The sequence below is a fragment of the Morus notabilis genome, unplaced genomic scaffold (genome assembly GCF_000414095.1).
Source record: "Morus notabilis unplaced genomic scaffold, ASM41409v2 Scaffold25, whole genome shotgun sequence".
NCBI lineage: Eukaryota > Viridiplantae > Streptophyta > Magnoliopsida > Rosales > Moraceae > Morus > Morus notabilis.
In genome coordinates this window covers 197523-219848 of record NW_010357699.1, presented here as the reverse complement: position 1 = coordinate 219848, position 22326 = coordinate 197523, and the positions used below count along the sequence as shown (strand labels likewise).

General features: G+C 36.6%; 2 protein-coding genes across 2 annotated transcripts; one reads left to right on the top strand and one right to left on the bottom strand.

Annotated features, from left to right (window-relative positions):
- The first annotated feature begins 5229 nt into the window (after positions 1–5229).
- On the top strand, positions 5230–10039 carry LOC21403190 (dipeptidyl aminopeptidase BI). The gene is made up of 12 exons (XM_024174966.1): positions 5230–5664; positions 5759–5937; positions 6050–6272; positions 6386–6527; positions 6616–6816; positions 7157–7288; positions 7396–7524; positions 7648–8066; positions 8349–8565; positions 8645–8835; positions 9205–9481; positions 9583–10039. Exons 1-11 carry the CDS (start codon positions 5279–5281, stop codon positions 9380–9382), a joined length of 2397 nt encoding a protein of 798 aa, XP_024030734.1. The 5' UTR covers positions 5230–5278; the 3' UTR covers positions 9383–9481; positions 9583–10039.
- Positions 10040–11141: 1102 nt separating this feature from the next.
- Positions 11142–15020, bottom strand: LOC21403189. Its single transcript, XM_010090698.2, has one exon. It carries the CDS (start codon positions 14265–14267, stop codon positions 11430–11432), a length of 2838 nt encoding a protein of 945 aa, XP_010089000.1. The 5' UTR covers positions 14268–15020; the 3' UTR covers positions 11142–11429.
- Between the last annotated feature and the right edge of the window lie 7306 nt (positions 15021–22326).

Below are 22326 nucleotides of genomic sequence, written 5' to 3'. Positions count from 1 at the left end.
AAAAAAAAAAAGGGAAAACCCCATGTGAAAAAAAAGAAAATAAAGAAATGACGTGTACCCAATTGAAGGAGGAGAAGCAACCTGCATAAAAGGGAAAAACACATCTGATTAAAAACTCAGGAAAGAGATAGTGTTTTTTTTTTCCCTATTTCGGCAAAGATCTTACCTTCACATAACAATTTCTAGACAGCCTCCTCTTAGAAGCCATAATTAACAGGTTCCTTTTTCATCAAAGTATAGAGAGGGGTGGAAGAGCAAGAAGCAAACATAGAAGAAGAAAGAAAAGACGAGAGAGAGAATAACAAAAAAAGAAGAGAGAGAAAAGCAGAAGAAAATGCAAAAAAAAAAAAAAAAGAACATTGACGCTTCGGGGAGAAAAAAGGGAAAAAAATAGAGCACAGACAAAATAGATAAACAAACTTCGAACAGTAAGAATGTGAGAGCAGCTACAATAAACACGCTATGGATTCTAATATTCCAACATAGTTACTAGTTGAGAGATGTGTGTGTTCTGCTTCTAAATTTATTGCAGATTTTTGTATCAAATTCATAGAAAAATATATTTGTTTAGTTTTCTTTAGAAATATAGTGGACTTTTTTCTTTAAAAACAATCTCATTCAAAAGGCATAAAGGTCACTAAACAGTATCAGAATTAAAGCCTAATAACAACAAATCAAAACACACCCAAGGGGAAAAAAACACGAGCCTAATTAACTCCTGAGGTATATCATCGCTAGAAAAAAGAAATAAGAAAGTAGCAAAGGGGAATAGAAGGATACACCACTTTGCAACGTTGAACAGATAATTGCAGCTACTAGGAATACAGTGGGCCTCTCAAATCATCGTCATAACCAGCAACAAATTCCTTGAACACCAGCACCGTGTCGCTTTCTGAAGTTTTCTGAGATATGAGAATAGATAACTTCTATTATTTACGATGAAAGGTTACACCTATATATATGCACGGTATCAGACCTAGAATCCCTACAAATCAGGATCTACAATATCTTCCTCAATAAATACAAATATTCCGGTATATCTTAGGGAATAAAATCAGGAAACTACTTCCCTAGAAGTTAGGGATTCGATTTAGCCTAGGTTGATTTTCTACACTCCCCCTCAAACTAGGCGGTAGATGTTCTCTAAACCAAGGACTGAGCTCAGCTCAGTGAGGTTAGGTCAGAATAGAGCCTTGGTTAGGATGTCCGCTGCTTGCTGCCTTGATGGAACATAGCTGAGAGTGATTAGCTTATTTTTAATCTTCTCACTAATAAAGTGTCTATCAATCTCCACATGTTTAGTTCGATTGTAATGAACATGATTTTTGGCAATTGCAATTGCTGATTGATTCACATAGGATTTTGATAGAGTCTGCCGCTTCAATCTTCAGGTCGTTTAGTACCCTTTTTAGCCATATTCCTTCACAGATACCCAAAGCTAGTGCCTGGAACTCAGCTTCTGCACTACTTCGGAAAACCACTGTTTGCTTTTTACAACGCCAAGTCACTAAATTTCCCCAAATGAACGAACAATATCCGGACATAGATCTCCGGTCACTAGGAGATCCTGCCTAGTCAGCGTCTGTATAGACCTCTAGAGTTCGGTTGACTGTCTTCTTGAACATAAGACCCTTCCCAGGATCCTTCTTCAGATACCTCAATATACGGTTCACTGCTTCCATGTGATCAATGGAGGGGTTATCCAGAAATTGACTCACAAGACTGACTGCAAAGTTTATATCTGGCCTGGTGTGAGTTAGATAGATTAGCTTACCCACTAGTCGCTGGTACTGCCCTTTGTTAGCCGCCAATTCATCAGTTCGAGGCATTAACTTAGTATTGGGGTCCATAGGTGTCTCAACCGGCTTGCACCCACTAATTCCGGTTTCCCGCAAGAGGTCTAGAACATACTTGCGTTGAGAAACTGAGATTCCTTTGTTGCTCCGTGCCACCTCCATCCCCAAGAAATACTTCAATTGTCCCAAGTCTTTAATCTCGAATTCCTTTGATAAGAGAGACTTGAGTCTTCTAATCTCTCCTTCATGATTCCCTGTGAGGACAATATCATCAACATATACAATTAAAACTGCGAGTCTTCCATCTGTGAAGTGTTTCACAAATAGGGTGTGGTCTGCTTGTGTCTGAGTGTATCCGTCTTTCTTGAGAACCTTGGTGAATCTCTCGAACCATACTCTCGGTGACTGTTTTAGTCCATACAATGCTTTCCTCAGTTTGCAAACCTTTCCTTGTGTGCTTTTTATCTCAAATCCGGATGGTATATCCATATAGACTTCCTCGATCAAATCTCCATTCAAGAAAGCATTCTTAACATCTAGCTGAAACAATGGCCAATTCAAGTTGACGGCAATGGTTAACAGGACACGGACTGTATTGAGCTTTGCTACTGGAGCAAAGGTCTCCTGATAATCAATCCCATATGATTGAGTGTACCATTTGGTCACTAAACGAGCTTTGTACCTGTCTATACTTCCATCTGCCTTTTGCTTGACCGAGAATATCCACTTGCAGCCCACTATTTTCTTCCCTGGTGGCAGCTCTGATATCAACCATGTGCCATTCTTTTCCAACGCAGTGTATTCTTCAAGAATTGTCTTGTGCCATTCTGAGACCTTTAGGGCTTCATAGACTGAATTTGGAATCTTGATTTTGTCTAAGGAGGTCACAAACGCCTGGAACTTTGGAGATAAACTTGAGTAGGAGATGTAGCTGCACAGGGGATGTTGGGTGCATGATCTGACACCTTTTCTATGTGCAATGGGCTGATTCATCGTAGGATCAACCTGTGGACTAGATTCTGCTATACCTTGCTGCCTCTCGAGTTCGGCTTGGCTTAGGGAGGTCTCTTGACAGTGCTGAGGTAGTGCGGCCTCAAGATTTTTCCTTCTTTCATAGACTTTCACCGCATCATCGGGAAGAAGGAGATGTTTGGGATAAACATAAGGAGAAGATTGACCATGCTCGGAATGAGGCGAGGAGGGCTGATCACGTGATTTCTGAGGTTGACTCAGGATAGGTGACAGTGTAGGGAACACCGGAGATGATGAACTTGGAGGAATTGATGAATTTGACTCAAGAAGTGATGTCCACTCCTAATGCTGTAATTCACTGGTGGTATTCTCCCCCTGAATGTGACATCCATAGTATTATAAAATTTATGAGTGATGGGAGAGTAACACTTATACCCCTTTTTGTTGGCTGAATAACCAAGAAAGATGCATTTATGTGTACGGGCATCAAATTTTCCCCGGTATTGAGAATGGATATGGATAAAGGCGGTGCAACCAAAAAGTTTAAATGGAATTTCTGACACAAGCCGTGAGGTAGGAAATAGACTTTGTAATGTTTGCAAAGGTGTACGAAGTTTGAGTATCCTAGAGGGTAGACGGTTAATCAAGTATGTGGCAGTGAGGATTGCTTCACCCCAAAATCTTTTTGGGGCACGGGCTTGGAAAAGTAAGGACCGGGCCACTTCAAGAATATGGCGGTTTTTTCTTTCGGCAACACCGTTTTGTTGTGGTGCGTCAACACAAGAGCTTAGTTGAACAATACCATGAGAGGTGAAATAAGAACCGAGACATGAGTTGAAGAAATCTTTGGCATTATCTGTTTTGAGGATTTGGATATTGACTTTGAATTGGGTTTGTATCATGACATGAAAGTTCTGAAATATGTGTTTGGTTTCTGATTTTTCTTTCATTAGGAATGTCCAACACAATCTAGTGTGATCATCAACCAATAGTAAAAACCATCTTGCACCGGTAAGACTAGGGATACGAAATGGTCCCCAGATATCCCCATGAATGAGGGTAAAGGGATGGCTGGGTTGATATTGCCGAGGTGCATAAGTGTTTCTTGTGTGTTTTGCCAATTGACATACTTCACAATGAAAGGAATTAGGATTTTTATTGATAAATAGAGATGGAAACAAATGTTTCAAATACAGAAAATTGGGATGACCTAGACGAAAGTGCCACATCATGATGTCACTTTCCTTATTGGAATGACTACTAGACTTAAGACTATGACTCAACTGACATTGATGACCAGCAAAATGACTTGAAGAAGGATGGACATCCAAAATGTAGAGGCCTATATGGAAATCATCACTGCCAATCACCTTCCCCGTGCTCAAGTCCTGAAAAACACAAGAATCGGCAAGAAATTTAGTTTCACAGTTGAGATCATGATTCAATCTGCTAACCGAGATAAGATTACAGTCAAGATCATGCACAAATAACACGGATTTGAGGATGAGAGTGTTTGATAGATGGATGGTTCCTGTTCCGACCACATTGGTGCGTGTACCATTGGCTATACGCACTGTTTGATGGTTGGTACATAGTGAAAACATTGAGAAAAGTGTTCTGTCACCTGTCATGTGCTCAGAAGCACCCGAGTCCACTACCCAAGCGGAATGAGGAGATGTTGAGGCATGCATAGCTGAGGTGTTGGTGTTATTCTTGTTCTCGGATGTATTGTTGAAATTTTCTCTTTGTATGAGTTGTTGGAGCATATCGAGTTGTTCCTTTGAGAAAGGAACGGAATTGTTGAAAACAGGATTACCGAATGGTGAGACATCACTAAAGGCTGTATTCCCTCTTGCTTCTCGGTCTCAGGTGGGATCCGCATTTTTAATTATAATGCTCAATCTCATTAGTCATTTTAAGTATTTTTCTTATAAGACTTATAAAGCCCTACCTTTTATTAGTGTGTGACGTTGAAGGTGTTCCATGGGATTAGTTCAAAGTTTTTTAAGGACTTTTCTGGTAATCCTTGTAAAAATAAACTATTGATAGTTTCTTACTTTTTAGCTGTTAAATCTATATCAGAATTTGTATATTATGTATACTTTTTTAATCAAATATGATTTTTACTAAGTCCAACAGTCAAAAACTAAAACTACCGATAAAACGAACTACCGAAAAAACTCTTAATTTTTTTAACACTACTCATTGCCATTCCATCTTAACGACAACAAAAAAACATTATACGACAATCGTTTATTCCACCTCCTAAACAACACCATGTTGTTTCTGAGTTTTTTTTTTTTTTTTTTTTTTTTTTTTTTTTTTTTTTTTTTTAGGGAACAACACCTACTTGAGAGTCTCCCCATTTTTTCCATTCTTCCTTTCTTTCCTTTGGCTGGACCACATTTTTCAGTTTTGACTTTTGACCCTAAAACCCTACGAAATTCAACCAGAAAACGAATATTGAAAAGAAAAAGACCAAAAACCCCCAACTTTCCTCCCTCCCTCTAATGCGCCAAGTTCTAACTCTCCTCCTTCACCGCTGCACCGGAAACCCTCCGGCGCCGCCGTTTCTCGTGCGCCGAGCGCATTACAAGGCCCCACAAAAGGCAGCGAAACCGCCGTCGCCTCCGACGCCGCCGAAGCCGCCGAAACCGCCGCAGAAGCCCCAGAGCTTCAGCTTCCACGACCAGACATGGGAGGATCCGTACAGCTGGATGTCGAGCTTGAACGACAAGGTCGCCATGCGGCACATGGACATCTACATGGAGCAGGAGGAGAAGTACGCCGAGGCCGTCATGGCTGATACCGAGCGCCTACAGAGCAAGCTCCAGTCGGAAATGGCCTTTCGCCTCGCCTACGACCTCTCCACTCCTCCTCTCCGCTGGGGACCTTGGTCGGAACCGCCGCCGAATTCCTCCTGTTGGTTCTTGAGAAAATCCGGATGAAAAAAAATGAAAATTTGACGAAAGTTTTGGTCTTTTTCACAGGTTGTATTACCGCCGCGCGGAGGAAGGGAAGCAATATCCGGTGCTCTGCCGGAGGCTCGCGAGCTTGAACGAGGAGTTTATTTCACATAAATCGCCTTCGGCGGGGTTTGATTTCGCCTCGGGGAAGAGAATTGAACAGAAGCTGATTGACTATAATCAAGAAGCTGAGAGATTTGGAGGTATTTTCCTTTTCTATTTTGCCTTAACTCTCTCGCATTGTGTTTGGTTTGAGAGAAAATAAAAAGTATGGGAAATAAAGCGAGAAAATTTGCATTTCCAATTATTATTTAGGCTATGCTTATGAAGAGTTATCAGAAGTTTCTCCGGATCATCGGTTCCTTGCGTACACAATGTATGATAAAGACAATGACTTTTTTAGATTATCTGTAAGGAATTTGAATTCTGGTGCATTGTGTGGAAAGCCCCAAGCCGATTGCATTTCGAACTTGGCATGGGCCAAAGATGGCCAAGCATTACTTTATGTTGTCACTGATCAGAAGAAGAGGCCGTACAGGTGGTAATTCATAGGTTTTTGTGATGTATTCTCATGTGTTAGTATTGGTTCTATATTGGATTTAAGGATATATTTTCCGGGCTTTCTTTTTTGTCTTTCTTATTATTTCATAGGATATACTACAGCATGATTGGATCGACCGATGATGATGTTTTGCTTCTCGAAGAATTGGATGAGAATGTCTATGTTAACATTAGACACACGAAAGATTTCCGCTTTGTGACCGTGAATACATTCTCTCCTACTTCTTCAAAGGTATCATCAATTTGTAATGTAAACTTTTTTTTAGTCAAGTGAAGATCTTTTGGTTAAGATGATGAAATGATCAATGACCATCTTTTAGGTCTTTCTGATAAATGCAGCTGACCCCTTGTCTGGCTTGAATTTGATTTGGGAGTGTGATGGTGTAGCCCACTGCATAGTTGAGCATCATCAAGGGTTCCTTTATCTATTTACTGATGCTGCCAAAGCAGGCCAACCCGTTGATTTTCATTATCTTCTTCGTAGCCCTGTCGATACTTCTACCGGTCCAAGAATATGGGAGGTCGGTGAGTTGGTTACACCTATTTCATGCTCTTTATAATCATGATGATGAAATCATTATATCTCTAGTTGTGATTATCTTCATTTTGGGGTTTTTGCTGCTGGATGAGTGTATTTATATCTCAAGTTAGAATTTTTGCTTTTGCAACACAGTGCAGTTCTCTTGTTCCTATAGGCTATCCTTTCTGTACAGTTCTTACATCCGTGTTTTATTTGCAATTTCTAACGACTGTTAGCATTCAGTTGATATTTCTTGTTCCAAACAGTTGTTATATTCTTGTTTTAATTGATCACTCTGATATATTACTTTCTTTTAATGTTGACCGTCTTGTTTGATGCAGAATGTATTCATCGATGACCCTCATTTGGTTGTTGAGGATGTTGACTTCTGCAATACACACTTGCTACTTATTCTAAGGGAAGGTCGACAATTTAGACTTGGTTCAGTTACTCTACCTTTGCCTGCTGGGAGGGTAAGTTGCTGAAACCAAATGTTTTATATTTGAATGGATCATTAATGGGAAAAACATTTCAATAGGATTGTTTAACATTCTCACCTTTTCCTCTCTTGCTAATGCAGGGACCGGTTTCTCTCAAAGAGCTTCACCCACATTACCTGCCTCTTCCAAAATATGTTTCTCAAATTTCACCTGGAATGATTTATGATTACTTCTCATCAACTATGCGCTTTACGATATCATCCCCTGTGGTATGTGTGTAAAATGGTCTATTTATTTAGAAGGTTGATTTGTTATTCTTCTATATCAATATGAAGCTAAGACTTAATTGATGTGTAATCATTTTGATTCTTGAAGTCTGTATTTTCCGGCAGATGCCTGATGCCATAGTTGATTATGACCTATCCAATGGGAAATGGAACATTGTTCAACAGCAGAATATTCTTCACGAGAGAACAAAAGTTTTGTATGGTACATCTTCTTTGTCCAGTATCTCCAAACATACCTTGAATAGCAAAACTGTTGATACCACAGATGAAGTCAGATCAGATGATGCTAATTTGTGGAATGATCTCTCTGAGTTTTATGCGTGTGAGCACCGTAATGTCTCATCTTATGATGGAGTTGAGGTTCCGTTGACTATTATTTACTCCCGCAAAAATGAGAAAGAAGGTCAATACCCTGGGCTGCTTCATGGTCATGGAGCCTACGGTGAGCTACTCGATAAACGGTGGCGCAGTGAACTGAAAAGCCTTCTTGATCGCGGTTGGATTGTTGCATATGCTGATGTTAGGTGCTTTAAATATATGTTGTTATTTGACGTTATTTTATGGATTGAGCGTACTTGTACAATCTTATTATTTATAAACCTTGTTAAAGATTATTACTTACATTGATTGTGCTGTAAAGTAAGCTACCTTTTAGTGGGTATGGTATAGTCATTTCCCTCGTCAATATGCAGTAGTTTGTCTGCTATAACTTTATGCAACTTGCTTCCTCATATTTATATTTTTTTTAGTACTAATGCTTCTGGGGCCTATGCTTAGTCACGATGCTATTGATAATTTCTTTCCAGAGGTGGAGGGGGCGGGGGTAAGAAATGGCATTATGATGGTAGACGTACAAAGAAGATTAATTCCATCAAAGATTACATCTCCTGTGCAAAATACCTTATTGAGAGAGAGATTGTCCATCAAAACAAGCTTGCTGGTTGGGGTTACAGTGCTGGTGGACTTTTGGTTGCTTCAGCCATTAATAGTTGCCCTGATTTATTCCGTGCTGCAGTTTTGAAGGCGAGTTTTTCCGTCTATGTATATTCCTGAGATTAACTGTGGTTTTTCCCAATCAATTTATCCAATGTGTTTGTTTCAGGTTCCATTTCTAGATGCAACAAATACTCTTCTTTATCCGGTTTTACCAGTTACTGCTGCTGATTATGAAGAATTCGGATACCCGTGGGACATTAATGATTTCCATGCTATACGTGAATATTCTCCTTATGACAACATTCAGAAGGATGTTCCTTATCCAGCTCTCTTGATATCATCATCTTTCAATACAAGGTAATTTCTCTTCGTTCTTTTCTCAACTTTCTTTCTTATGTCTACAGCTAAAAAATGACGAGGTGCAGTAATTAATAGCACTAAAAATGTCATTTGGATAATCTTAAAATAGTTACGGATTTATTAAGTAGTGTAATCAAGTTCTCCCAAAAAGTGAGTTTTTGTCTGATCTCTTTGAGATTTACTAGTTGTCCTGAGGTATTGACTACTTTGGTAAATGCCATATTTACATAAACTGCTATATTCTCATCTGTGTTTGGAGTTCAAAAAAATGATGTCTGCATTGAATGACGTGTAGAGAGCTCTTTCACGAGCCCAGAAAGAACAAGACGGTGTTTCATGAACTTTTCATTTTTACATAAATTCCAGATTTGGCATATGGGAAGCTGCAAAATGGGTTGCGCGGGTCCGCGAACACACAATTTATGACCCAAAACGTCCAGTTTTGCTCAATTTGACCACAGACATAGTGGAGGAAAACCGGTACCTCCAGTGCAAAGAATCAGCATTAGAAGCTGCGTTTCTTATGAAGGTGATGGAATCTTAGATGCCATTGTACAACCCAATTGATCTCAGTACTAGTTTATCTCACCTAGTCAGAGAAGCTAACCATGAGAAGGAGATATATCTTTGGGATCTGAGATAAGTATGTATTTTTCTATTCCATAATTTAGTCCTCTTCGCTTAATGTTACGCGTTATGTGGAGAACTTTGATTTGGTGATTTCTTTTCTTGTGCTAAAAACAGTCAAATGGATGAAGACAAGGCCAACTTTCAATAGTTGGTGCATGCTCAAAAGCCAATTCAAGTAATTGGTTGTGGGTTGGTTTTTCTTGTTGAGACGCCAAAGAGATATCGATACATGTCAACAGTCAACATACCCACTTAGTTAAATGAAATACGTCAGAAAATGAACAATTTTGGTCTTGAATATGTTCTTAAACCTTATCCCGTTCTCTTCTGATAATGGTTTATTAATTAAGAGAAGCATATATTGTGTGTAGTATTTTTTAACCATTTGTAGCGTGTTCTTGATAGCTACTGACGACTAAGATAAGCAAAATCTTCAAAATCCATTTGTTTAGTAGCCAACAATACTTCATAGGGCTCAAGCTTGTCAACGAATCACTGTCACCAACCACCACATAAAGGTTACTCTTACAGAAGTCAGCTTCTCCCATTAACCTTCCCTAAACAATTTTTGTCAAACAGTGGACTATTTGTTTCTTTATGCTTTCTTCTTCTTCTTCTTCTTCTTCATCTTTAAAATTGTAATCATTTTGCTAATAAATATTTCCTTTGTGATGTTGAGGCTTTTTATACACTGTTCTTTTAATATTGCGACCAAAAGCAAGTTTTAAACATCATTTTCAATTTGTGAAAAGAATCACAAGGGTGCCATGTCTACCCTACCAACTTCAAAGAAAATAACCTCTCAAGCATTCCTACAAGAAAAAGATGCCATAAAATCCAAAGTGTTGTAGCAGGATATGATCATGATACATACCATCTACTATAATTCCCACGGGAAACAAAGCTTAATGGGTGTGGCCCAGTTATGATAATTACTTGAGGAAATGAATTTTCAATTCTTTTCAAATAACCTCTATTTGATTCCTACTTTTTTTTTTTTCTTAACCAATTTGGTGATGCGCTTCGCATTATGCAATGCATCTATTTTCTATGTTAACATCAGAGGACTATTCTTTGGTGCTTTGTGTTGTACCAAGTTATAGTCCAACAGTCATTTGATTCCTTGTGGGAATAATAGACCCTTCTTTAGAAGGAAACTTCGCCAGGAATTGTACTTTTAATGAAAAAATGTTGTTGTGGTGAGAACACCTTGGACCTATTTTTATTTTTATTTTTACTTGTATTTTTTACATGTGATCAATCTTTTGGGTATCATGACTTGTATGATACTTTATCCAAGCAAAAATATTGTTCAATAATGTATCAGAATGATTCTGTATTGTACTATAGTCATTAATCAAAGGCCATGATGGATTCAAAAATGGCTAAAAAAGTAAATCGGCTTTCTGCTATCCTGAGAATCTAGAGACAACTAAATGGCTTGTATATCCTTCATATTCCTCGATTTTATTTTAATTATATATTTTACCAGAAATCCCAACTTCCATGTTTGTTAAAAAGAGATTACTTTTGTTTTGATTGTAGGAGGTTCATATATACATGCATGCGCATGGACATAAACTTGGCATTGGGAGGAAAAAACGAATTCAATTTTGTATGGAGCAAAGGAAGCATTTTCAAGTAGTGGAAGTGATGTGAATGTCATTCTGCTCTTTAGTTTATCATGATTTCCCAAGATGATACAAATTTCTAATGCCAACTCTACAAAGATCCAAAAGGGAAAAAAGTGGGGAAAAAAATCCAAGCAATAACATGAATTAACAAATCATCCGCAGCAAAGAAGAATGTGAAGCATGAGCAAGAGAAACAGCCATGCGGATGTTCACACCCCCGTTCCTTCGTCACTTTCTGCCTTGGCCCTGAGATACCCTCCAAATAATATTTCCGACTCCAGCAGAATCTTTCTTCAAAGAGAAACATAAATTAGCCGTTTCCGGGTTTTATGTCTCAGATTCTTCATCAACCGTTGGCAGTTCACCCTCTCTGATAAAGACTGGATTAAGAAACTTAGCCACAAACGCCCACAATCTATAAACATCCTCAAAGTTGGTAAGAAAACCCAAAGAAGCCGTGACAACCTCGATCCTTATGAACCCACTTTTTCTGTCGTTCCTGCCGTTTTCCATCGGCCTGAACAGTGTACTGTCCTGAAGACTCAAAGCTCCTTGTTGCTGCTTCGGATTATCTACAATTCGTATGTGACTAAGGAAACCAATGCCTAAAGAGATGCCTTCTTTCTCAGCCAGCTTCTGAACTGCTTCTGGGTTGATTAGCCCTCCATTTCTGTCTCTGAGATTGAAAGCCACAGCCGCTCCTCTTTCGTATTTGATTTTCGGCCCATAGATGTAGACAAGATAGGCTTCTGCACCAGGTAGTTTCAGTTGCAGCAATGAGGTCACCAGCCAATTGATCAAGAACCGTAGTCTCAGAGTGGTTTTATTGAGACCCAACAGGTTAATGTGATCGAGATGGCGGCATATTATCTCCGGTTCCCTCCTATCCCAGTCTTGCCCATTACCGTATTCTCCATCACTGCTGTAGTCGTCATCCTCCAAGCTCGTAACAGATACTTCTCCGGTCTCCACATTATGGCTTACTCGCTCTTTACGGTGTTCTTCCGTGCTAAATGACACCCTTCTTCCCCTGCTCGGAAGTTCATTATCTTCCAAACCGAAAAATCTACCACCAGCATATCTACTCCCTTCCCTTCTCCCTAACAACCTGAACTCACCTTCCGTTTCTCTTCTTATGGCACTCTCCTTCACATCCGAGCAAATCTCAGAGGTTGTGCCATTCTCCAGACCGTGATGCCGAGATGTGGAAGTGAAATCGTTGAGGCGAGAACCATTCGCACCAAAATTCAACGCATACCCAGTAGGGAGTGGTCCACTTACTCCAGGTTCTTCTTGGATCTCTCCGCTATGCAGATGATTCAAAGAATTTTTACCATTTTGTAGAGGGGGACTCGTTTCTCCAAATTGCTCTTCTTCTGGTACTTCTTTAACGCGGTCCAGTTCCTGCGAAACTGACAAGACAGCAGCATCAAACGATATCACATGCCCCAGTTCATGTGGCCCATTTTTTTCATCATATAGTGGGCTGCCATATAACTTGGTTGTAGGTTTAGGAGAAATTCGTTTATTATTTTTCCTCCCAGTAAACCAATATGGTGGCAAGGGAGAAGCAATCTTCTGTTTGTTCGTCTGGCCTGCATAATCAGACCCTAGTGGGCTCTGCCCCAAATCAATCCAAAATGAATTGTCTGACGACTCATCTTCACTGAAAACCGGGCTTTTCATTACCTCGCCAACTGAAATACTCTCGGCTTCTTCAAAAATGGTGCTTGTTCCATCTCGCTCAGAACTGTTATCTTGATCCATCTCAGTCTCAAACACATCCCTCACCTGAGCAGAAGTGAAAGCGCCAGAAAAGGCAGGCAACTGTGACCCCGGGCGAGCTTCAGAGGCCTTCTCGCCATTTACAGCTACATCTTCGTCTTCGATTCCAACCAATTTGTCCAAACCATCTACAGAATCACTCAGATACATAGGAAACTCAGGGGTAATCTTCACCATTCCAGAGCCAGTACACCCGGACTGATTTTGAAGGCTTCCCATCACCGATTTCTTGATCAGAAGGCATCCAAATCCAGTCGGGTCGTATCCAAAAACTCTGTAAAACGACGTGATGATGAAATCCGGCCTGAAAAGCGACAACCCGAGAGAATCCATGTCCTTAGGCCCCAACGAGCCCGCATCAAGCAAGACATGCCAATTGTTCTGCTGCGCCAATGCCATCCATTGGTAGGAGTACTTAGACCCCGTAACTCTCGACTGAACCGGAAACACAAAAAGCCCAGCAGCGGAATCCTTCTTCCTCCTCTTCTTGTTTGAAATCTGCTTCCGCAAATCGGTGGAGCAGAGTTTCAGAGTTGGCCACTTGAACCAAGCACTATACACCTTAGCACCCTTCTCTCTAGCACTCTGGGCCATCCAATTCACGGACTGGCTCTCATAATCAAACATGGTCAAGAGTTTTTTGTTTGTGTGAAAAGGGTATGACTCAGCCAACAACTTGAAAGCAGACCCTCTACTCACAGTAAAAACAAGGCCATACTCATTCTCCGGTATGTTCAAATAATCCATAATCCTAGTCTTTATATCATGTTCCACAGTGCCCTTATCAGCACCACCATAAAGTACATGATTACTCAAATTAGCAGTTATCTCAGACAAACTAAAAGTGGATGACTCCCAATAGTGAAGTGTCTGAAGATGCGAAAAAAGCCCAAATCCACAATAATCAAGGCATACCCTTGGAGACAAGTGAGAATACTCATTCATCCTCAGCTGATCAATCTTTTCAGAGGACTGGTACTTTGGGTACATAGTGAGGAACTTGGAGAAGGATTCATGGAGGACAGGGAGGGCGTCTTCGGGGCCGAAAGTGCGGTCGGCGGCGAGGGCGGTGGCGCGGAGGAACTCCTTCTGGGCGTTGAGCCTGGCGAGGGATCGTGACCGTCCAAGGGCCTCGTCCTGGTTGGCCATGGAGGTCTCAGAAGACTCGATGTCTTGGGATTTGGAGAGAGACCCATCTTCGGATGCTTCCTCTAGAGCTTCCCTCAGCTTGTTCTCTTGGAGTTTTCGGAGAATTGACTGGTTTTTCTTCGTCGTCTCTGTGGCGGAATCCGAGCCGTCTTTGCCTCTTCTGCTGCTGCTCTTTTTGTCCATCAGAAGAGCAGCGCAGTGAGATATGGGCTTCCATAGTGAAAGATGCATCAAAGCTAGCGTTTGAAAACAACTTAAATCTTATACCAAAAATTGATAAATAAATTCGCTCAGAAGAAAAAGTATTTGTTTTTCTTTAGCCCATCAAAGAAAAAACCAGAAAGAGACTGAGATAAAACACAAAAGAAGAAACTTGATACATACAGATCAGAGAATACCCAGTAGAAGGTTTCAATTGGAAGTGAATAAAAAAAAGTAAATTATCAGTTATGAAGAGAACCCAATTTGCGAAACAGATTTCCTGAGGTTAAAACCCAACTTCCATGGAAGAACAAGAGAGGGAAAGAAGATGAAAGATAATCAAACCCTAGAACCCACCAGATCCCCAAAATTCACAGAAACCCACTTCAGTTCAGAGCCCAAAAATATATTTGAGCTAAAAATAAGACTTGCCCAGATGCGAAACAGAGAAGAAAAACAAACCCTTTACTTCTTTTGAAGAATTAAAGACTCGAAGAAAACACCTGAACAAGAACAGAGCTTCAAAGACCTGTTTTTTTTTTTTTTTTTCCTTATGATTCTCTCTCTCTCAAGAAAAAAGTCTATCAGGAGTCTCTCAGTGAAGCGCAATTAAAAGCGAGCAAACCAACCACATCAAATGCTCATCTACTTTTAAGAAATGGTAAATCCAAAACAACATGCCAGTTTTCGTTTCAGATAACTCTCTCTCTCTCACTTCCCTCTCTTTCTCTCTCTAAAATCTCTCCCACAAACCCTTCCTTAACAGTGACAAAGGACATTGACTTTTCATAACCAAATGTAAGTAAACGATTCCTCTCCGTTGTTGCCTATAGCCTTTTCTTTTTCATTTTTGTTCTTGTTTTCAGTTTTTCAATAACTCGTTATTATTTTATTGATAAATAATAAAAATCAGGTTGTGTTTTTTTTATAATATTTGTCGTGGTGGGTCCCACTGGAGCCACTTTCCTCCAATAGTCAAGCCTGAAAGTCAAACCATCATCGGCTGGCTGGCTTTGCACAAAAGCTAATTTCTGTCCAACTGCACAAGTCTAAAGTCCAAACTATTCTTATTATTATCAAAATTGTAAAAATATACAAAGGATTTCTAATTAGGGAATTTATGTGATATGACAAAAATAAAATTACTAATAATCTGTATTTTTAACCATTTATCGTTAGATTTATACCAAACACTCTCTGTATATTTTTTAATTTGATGTGATTTTAATCATGTCAAATAATAAAAAATAAACTCTACCAATAGATATATTCTACTGAATTAACTTTGTTCTAATTGACTATCCATTTAGGCCTCATTCATTTCACCGATTTGAGTTTTTAATTTCAGTTTGTCACATCTAATTTTTTTACTACAGTTAAAAATTCTCACATAAAATCACATCTCAACTTAAATTAAAAATTCAAATCGACGAACTTAATGAGGCTTTAGATTTACCTTCATATTTTTTAACCATTTATCGTTAGATTTATACCAAAAACTCTTTGTATATTTTTTTAATTTGATGTGATTTTAATCATGTCAAATAATAAAAAATAGACTCTACTAATAGATATATTCTACCGGATTAACTCCGTTCTAATTGATTATCCATTTAGGACTCATTCATTTCACGGATTTGAGTTTTTAATTTCAGTTTGTCACATTTAATTTTTTAGTACAATTAAAAACTCTCACATAAAATCACATCTCAATTTAAATCGACGAACTTAACGAGACCTTAGATTTATCTTAATATTTGTCATTATTTATTCCTTTTTCGCTTAAGAGTGCCCATTAATCCAGCAGATGTTCACTCATTGTGTTTAACTGAAAATACTTTTTAATTCCTATTTTCAGCTTAATGCTGAGATACTTAATTAGAATTGATTGCCTTGTAAGTAACCACGCTCCAAAAAGTTGTTTAATTGTACCTTGTATAATGGTTGTGATCAATTCTTATTGGAAATTGAAATAAACAAAGTTATTTTGTTTTATAATTTTAATAATAAGTTACTTAATCCTTTGTTTTACGTGGCATGCAGTTATTATGGACATATTTTATTACAGATCACCACTATTGCGGGGCGCTTTAGGGGCATATTTTATTCCGATTTTATCAAATTCAAATTGAGTAAAGTCGGATTGGAGCAACACTTATATATATATATTTTTTTAAAATGTATATTTTAAAAAAAATATATATGTAGGTGTTTAGATAAATTATAAATATTTATTCATATTATACATATTTTAAGAAGAAATATACATGTTTTAAAAAGAAATATATATATATTTTTTTAAAATATACATATACTGCTCTAATTGGTACCGAATTGGAGACAATTCCTCAGATCTTATGTCATCTCTTAAAAATATATATATTTTAGGTTTATAAATTTTGAGAACCTTTTTTTCTTGTATATTCTGAAGCTTAAAGCTCGGATTTCTGACGAAAGCTTGTTTATTATAATGTCCTCGTGGATCAATTATGATAGATGATGAGTTCTTTTCTTCTTTATTTTTTTTAAGCTATATGAAGATAACCATAGTACATTTATTTCTTTATTTTTTTAATCATAATATATTTCTACATTTTATGAGTTAGAAACCGTACCCAAAAAAAACGTTCCCGAGAAAATCTGCATATTAATAGCAGAATATTAAGTTGTCTACAACTGGTTCACTTAATTCTGCTCTAGTCTAGCAATTAAAATAGAAATTTTTGTCTATTGTCATAAAGAACATAATTTATAATTAGTCAACTCTTAAAACAAGCATGCAAAAAAGGAGTTTCGAGAATATTTAAGGCGTTATTTATTTTTTATTTTAAAGGGAAGAGTTTTTTAAGGCTGGTTCTATTCTTCTCTTCTATCACTACTCTCCTTAGCATCCTTTGTTTAATGCATGTTTGGCTGTTAAACCCAAAATTAAAACTAATCAAAAACACTTTTTTTTTTCTAGAATTCTTATAATTTTGCGATCTAATACTTATATTATATAGGAAAAAAAATATCTCCAACTTGGCATTTTTTTTATTTTGATCTAATCTATACTTAATTTGAACATTACCCCCATAAGGCTTGTTGTTAATTAGCTTACAGTACGTATTGATCCTTTGTTTACAAGTAACTGTTTGATGATTCTTATTATTAGTGTTATCCTCTTTATCATAACCTAAATGCAATTTTCAGAGACGGCCAAAAAGAAAACAACTAATTCCATGTCAACAAAATATCTGATAGGATCTCATATATACAAATCTTATTTGTAGTTATTGCATGGATATCTACCTGATAAAAGTTTGGGTAGATTTGGGGCCCATTTTCCATGGATAGCCATTGTATTTAATACACAATTTCACATACTTATAATGAAAGCAACTTCCTGTATTAATTAATTACTTGAGTAACACGGTAATAAGATGTTTACTTGAGTGCCCCTTCTTGAAATGTCAAAAAAAAAAAAAAGGGCTCATAAGAAAGGAAAATCTGTAGTTTTTGCACCCTACCACTAAAAAATCCATTAAATTTTTTATCTATTCTTCTTAATTTAACATGATTTTCGTGCTATCTAACCGTTTAGAATTTTGTATTGAGAAAATATACTACGGATAAATTTTTACTTTTTAATTATCATATTTATATTAAAAATTATTTATTGTGCATATTTTTTTATTTTAATATGATTTTAATCGAATCAAACAGTAAAAAATGTACACAACCTGTATGAGGTCCTGTCGTAGTTCTCATAGTATGATCCTACTGATGAACTCTCCATGACAAAAGGGGATTTTGAGGTAAATATCATCGATTGTGATAATGATGCTTTACATTGTAAAGAGAGAGAGAGAGAGAGACCCAAAATAGTATTGTTTGATGGTAGTAGGTACGAACTTGATTGGATTCATTTTCGTAGTGACTTTTTGCCAAGGAAAAGGTACCCACTTAATAATATGCATAGAGCATTACAGCTACCCCAGAAAGAGATTTTGCTTTTTATACTGCACTTTGGTTATTGCATTCTTTTATGCCATTAATGGGAGCTTGTCAGAATTTTGCCTTCTCATATGAGGGGTAACATTCTGAGATCATGATTTATTTTCCCTCTGATTATTAAATTTTTTTTTTTTTTTAAGAACGGTATTGTCAATATTGTTCAACAGCCTCCAAGTTTATAATATGATTCCCTATTTGTGATTTTTTGGCCATCAAAAAGACCTTTTTTGAAGGTGAATTAAGAAAGAGAAACAAAAAATAGTTCTTTTGGTTTGGCGTTATGTAAAAAGACAAAAAAATACATTAACAAGAAGATACAACACCTTTGGATTCCTTCCTCTCTATAGACAATAGGTCGACAAGATGCACAAAGCCCTAGAAGTTGCCTCAAAAGTGAAAGGCTAATTGGCCACGTTATCTTATGTAGTTCAAAGTTTTTTACTTTTATAGTTTTGGACGGAGTAAATTGACCTACTCTATAATAAAACCATAAAACTGACAATAATAACAAAATGATAAAACCACAAGCATTTTATATATTTCCCACGTTGAATTCTATAGTAGAAGACATTGTTGTTTGTTTGTTTTTCCCATTTTCTTTTTCTAGTGTTGTTATTTTCTTTTCATGGTCAAATATCTAATTTAATTATGATGGTTTATGCCTTCTTGAAGAACATCTTTCTTTTTTTATTTAGGAAATTTTTTTGGTATTCTTTTTTTTTAATACCAATATTTTTTATTTATCAATTATTAGATTTGTATTATTTTTTTAATTAACTTTTAATCAGATTTAACGGTTGATAAATAGATAACACTGTTATTTTTAAAAAAGATAGAACATCAGAACAAATCTTTTTTTTAATGCGAGAACATCCCTTTAAGACCAACTAAAAATATTCCTCTATGAAAAAGTAAGCGTGGTCTCTTTTGATTTTGTCAAAACAACATTCTACCAATCAATATGATCAATCAAAAAGTCAAGCTTTTTTTTAGTGGTGGGGATGCCCATCGTCGTCTTTGGACTTCAAATTGAACTGTACATGATCTGTACTTCAAATATGATAATTGGATGTCCCAAAATCAATAAAACCATTGAAACAGGGTTGTTTGATTCATAAGTTTAAATTGATTTGAAACAGAATTTTAAATTTTAAAAAAATTTTAAGAGAAAACAACACTACAGTAGAACTTTTTAAATTTTAATTTTTGTAAGAGAAAATATTATAACATAATCTTGAACTGAAATTCAAACTCCTCTACCAAACAAGTTAATAAAATTGGGAAGGAAAAAAAAACATTCAAAGACAAGAGGCATTAGTATCTTGCTTCAAGGACCTTACAAGGATTTCCAACTTATATGTGTAGTAGCATTTATGTATAGGTTATTGAAGTCTGAAAATGAAGAGAAATAATTAATATCCTTAATGACAGATGATAAGTTAATTTATGAACATTTTTAAGGATGTCATAAAAAACTAACACTATTTTATTTCTATCATTTATTTTAAATTTATCATTCATGTTATTAATATTCTGATAAGATATCTTTCATATTCTTTTAGAATATTTTTTTCTGTCAGGATATTTTCGTATTCTACCGGAATATATTATACATTATATGATAATATTTTTTTAATAATTAAATAATAAGATGATGAAAAATAATGGTTATTTTTGTAATTTTTTTTAATTTCTTGATTCATAAATATCTTTTATTGATCTCACACTTTGTCGATACGCCTTCTATCTTTTGACTTAATGGTCATTGGTATTAATTTGTAAGGTAATGATAATAAGAAGTTTAAGAGCATCACTAATAAAAAATGAGACCCAAATAAGACACAATACAGGACACTTTATATTAGTGTGTGAGGTTGGTCATTAAGGGTGTGGTATGAACAATTTAAATTGGTTTTAAGTCATTTTTGTATGACATGGCGATCACGTGGATTTAGTAGGATACAACAATGTTTAATCACGTTGAAGCCAACCTGAAATCCATAATTCACAAGTAGTCAACGGATTTTACAAGGACCAAATTGCCCTTGGTCAAACACGAGGGTTGACAACTAAATAAGTATGGTCTATGACTAATGATGTTGAGTTCAAAGATATTAGCTAATTGTAGTGACCAAATTACCCTTGCTTGCAATCTTCAAGGGCATTGCGTGCTTCCAACGAAAGAGAATAAAGATGAGAAATTGGGACACCACTTAAACAAGATCTTCTTGTTCATGGTATCCATGTCCATTTAGGTATAATGATTAGCTTTCATAGCACAAGAAAACCAACTTTGTTAAAAGTGGGATTGGAGATTCATTTCAAACAAATGTGTGGAAATGATCTCCTTTTAAAAAAAAAGATATTGCTCTCTTTTTTTTTTTTTTTTTTTTTTTTTTTTGGGGGAAAACGCTATTTGTTGGTTCAGAAAAAATATTAATTGTTAGGTCGATATAAACAATAAAGTATGCACTATGTTGGAAAATGTTAGTTCCAACCACTATAAATCCAAAACCCTTCTCTAATTTGTGTTACTAACACATTTAGAATTATGCTTGTTGGTTGATGACTTTGTGATTCAAGTTGACAAATGAAACGTGTCAATGAAAAAAAAAATCCATAATACGAGTACCTGGATTGAAGTGTATCTCTTCAATCCACATGTAAAGAAAAAAAAAAAGAAAAAAAAAAACAAGTGGATTGAGGTACTCGTATTATGGAATTATTGTTATTATTATTATTTTGCTAGAATTGTATAATGGAATCTATCATAGCGGAAAGAAAATCCATTTGTGGCAAGAGAGATTCTATTGGTTGTGTCAATCTGTTGTCAATGATCACCAGGCCCAATAATTTAAGATCAGCACTAATTTGCTTGAAATTTGGAACGTAGGAAAAGCCCAAGTTTAATGTAAAAAGGAAAAAAAAAATTGCGTTCAGAATTTTCTTCCTCTAATTCATTTTACCAAACATCCATAATATAATAAAAAAATGAAATAAATACTCTTTTAAAATACATGAGTCTAAATTTTTATTTTTTATTTTATTTAATATTCTTTTTATCAAATAACTATATTAATTAAAATAATATTTATCAAGAGTAAAAAATTAAAATTAATACACTGAGTAGATTCAATAGTTCCCTCTAATATATAATAGTCTTAAAATTCATCCAATACCCTTCAAAAAAATAAGAAAATAAAAAAAATAATAAATCTGTCCACTAACCCTCTCACCCCTCCCTCCTTTCTATGTCTCGACTAAGCACACGCGTGGCCGAGTACAATGCAAGGTCAAGCTTTCCTTGGAACCTAGAGTGGCTGAACATCTGGAGTGGTTGAAATGCCGAGCTCCCACTCCGCCTCCGGGTGGCTGTGTTCCCATTCGGCTAAGGAGAGCAGAGTATGTGAGCCGGTGAGCAAAACGAGACATTATTAAGGTCTCGTTTAGTGTGATGAAAAAAGCCTCCAATAATAGGCATTGCCCAATGGTAATTCCACACCTGATTTAATCACGAGATGTAGAATTCAAATCCCTCGTCCTAAAGTTTTTTAATTGAAAAAACCCCTCCAACAAAATGAACAAAAGCGCAAAGCATGAGACAAGAAATTATAAGAATTGTCATCATACATTCCACCAGGAAGATAGCATCACTTATGTGGCGTTTGGTTCATGATTCAAACTATGTGATTAGAACTATTTTTTATTTACGTGTATTTTTTGTGAGAGAAAATACTATAGCGAACCACGAACCATGATTTGAATCAATGAATGAATCTAGGTACCAAACGGACGACTTGGGACAGAATTCAAAATGCACAAGAAAGCACACTCAAAATTACAAAATAGTGTTTCTTTCAAACATCAGAGCAGTTCTGTCACCATAGCCAAAAAAAGATGCTCCATTTAGTCCTTGAAAATGGGAATAGAAATCCATTTTCATGATGATTTCCGCCTAGACCTTAATCTTCCAGCAACGCTCTCTGAGCTAGGTTGAGAAGATGTCGATTCTGACAAGTGTTTCGCAGCCTGCTTCAAATCTGAATTTTCGTTCTCTAACATTCCTTGCGCCTCATCATGGTTTTGACCCGTC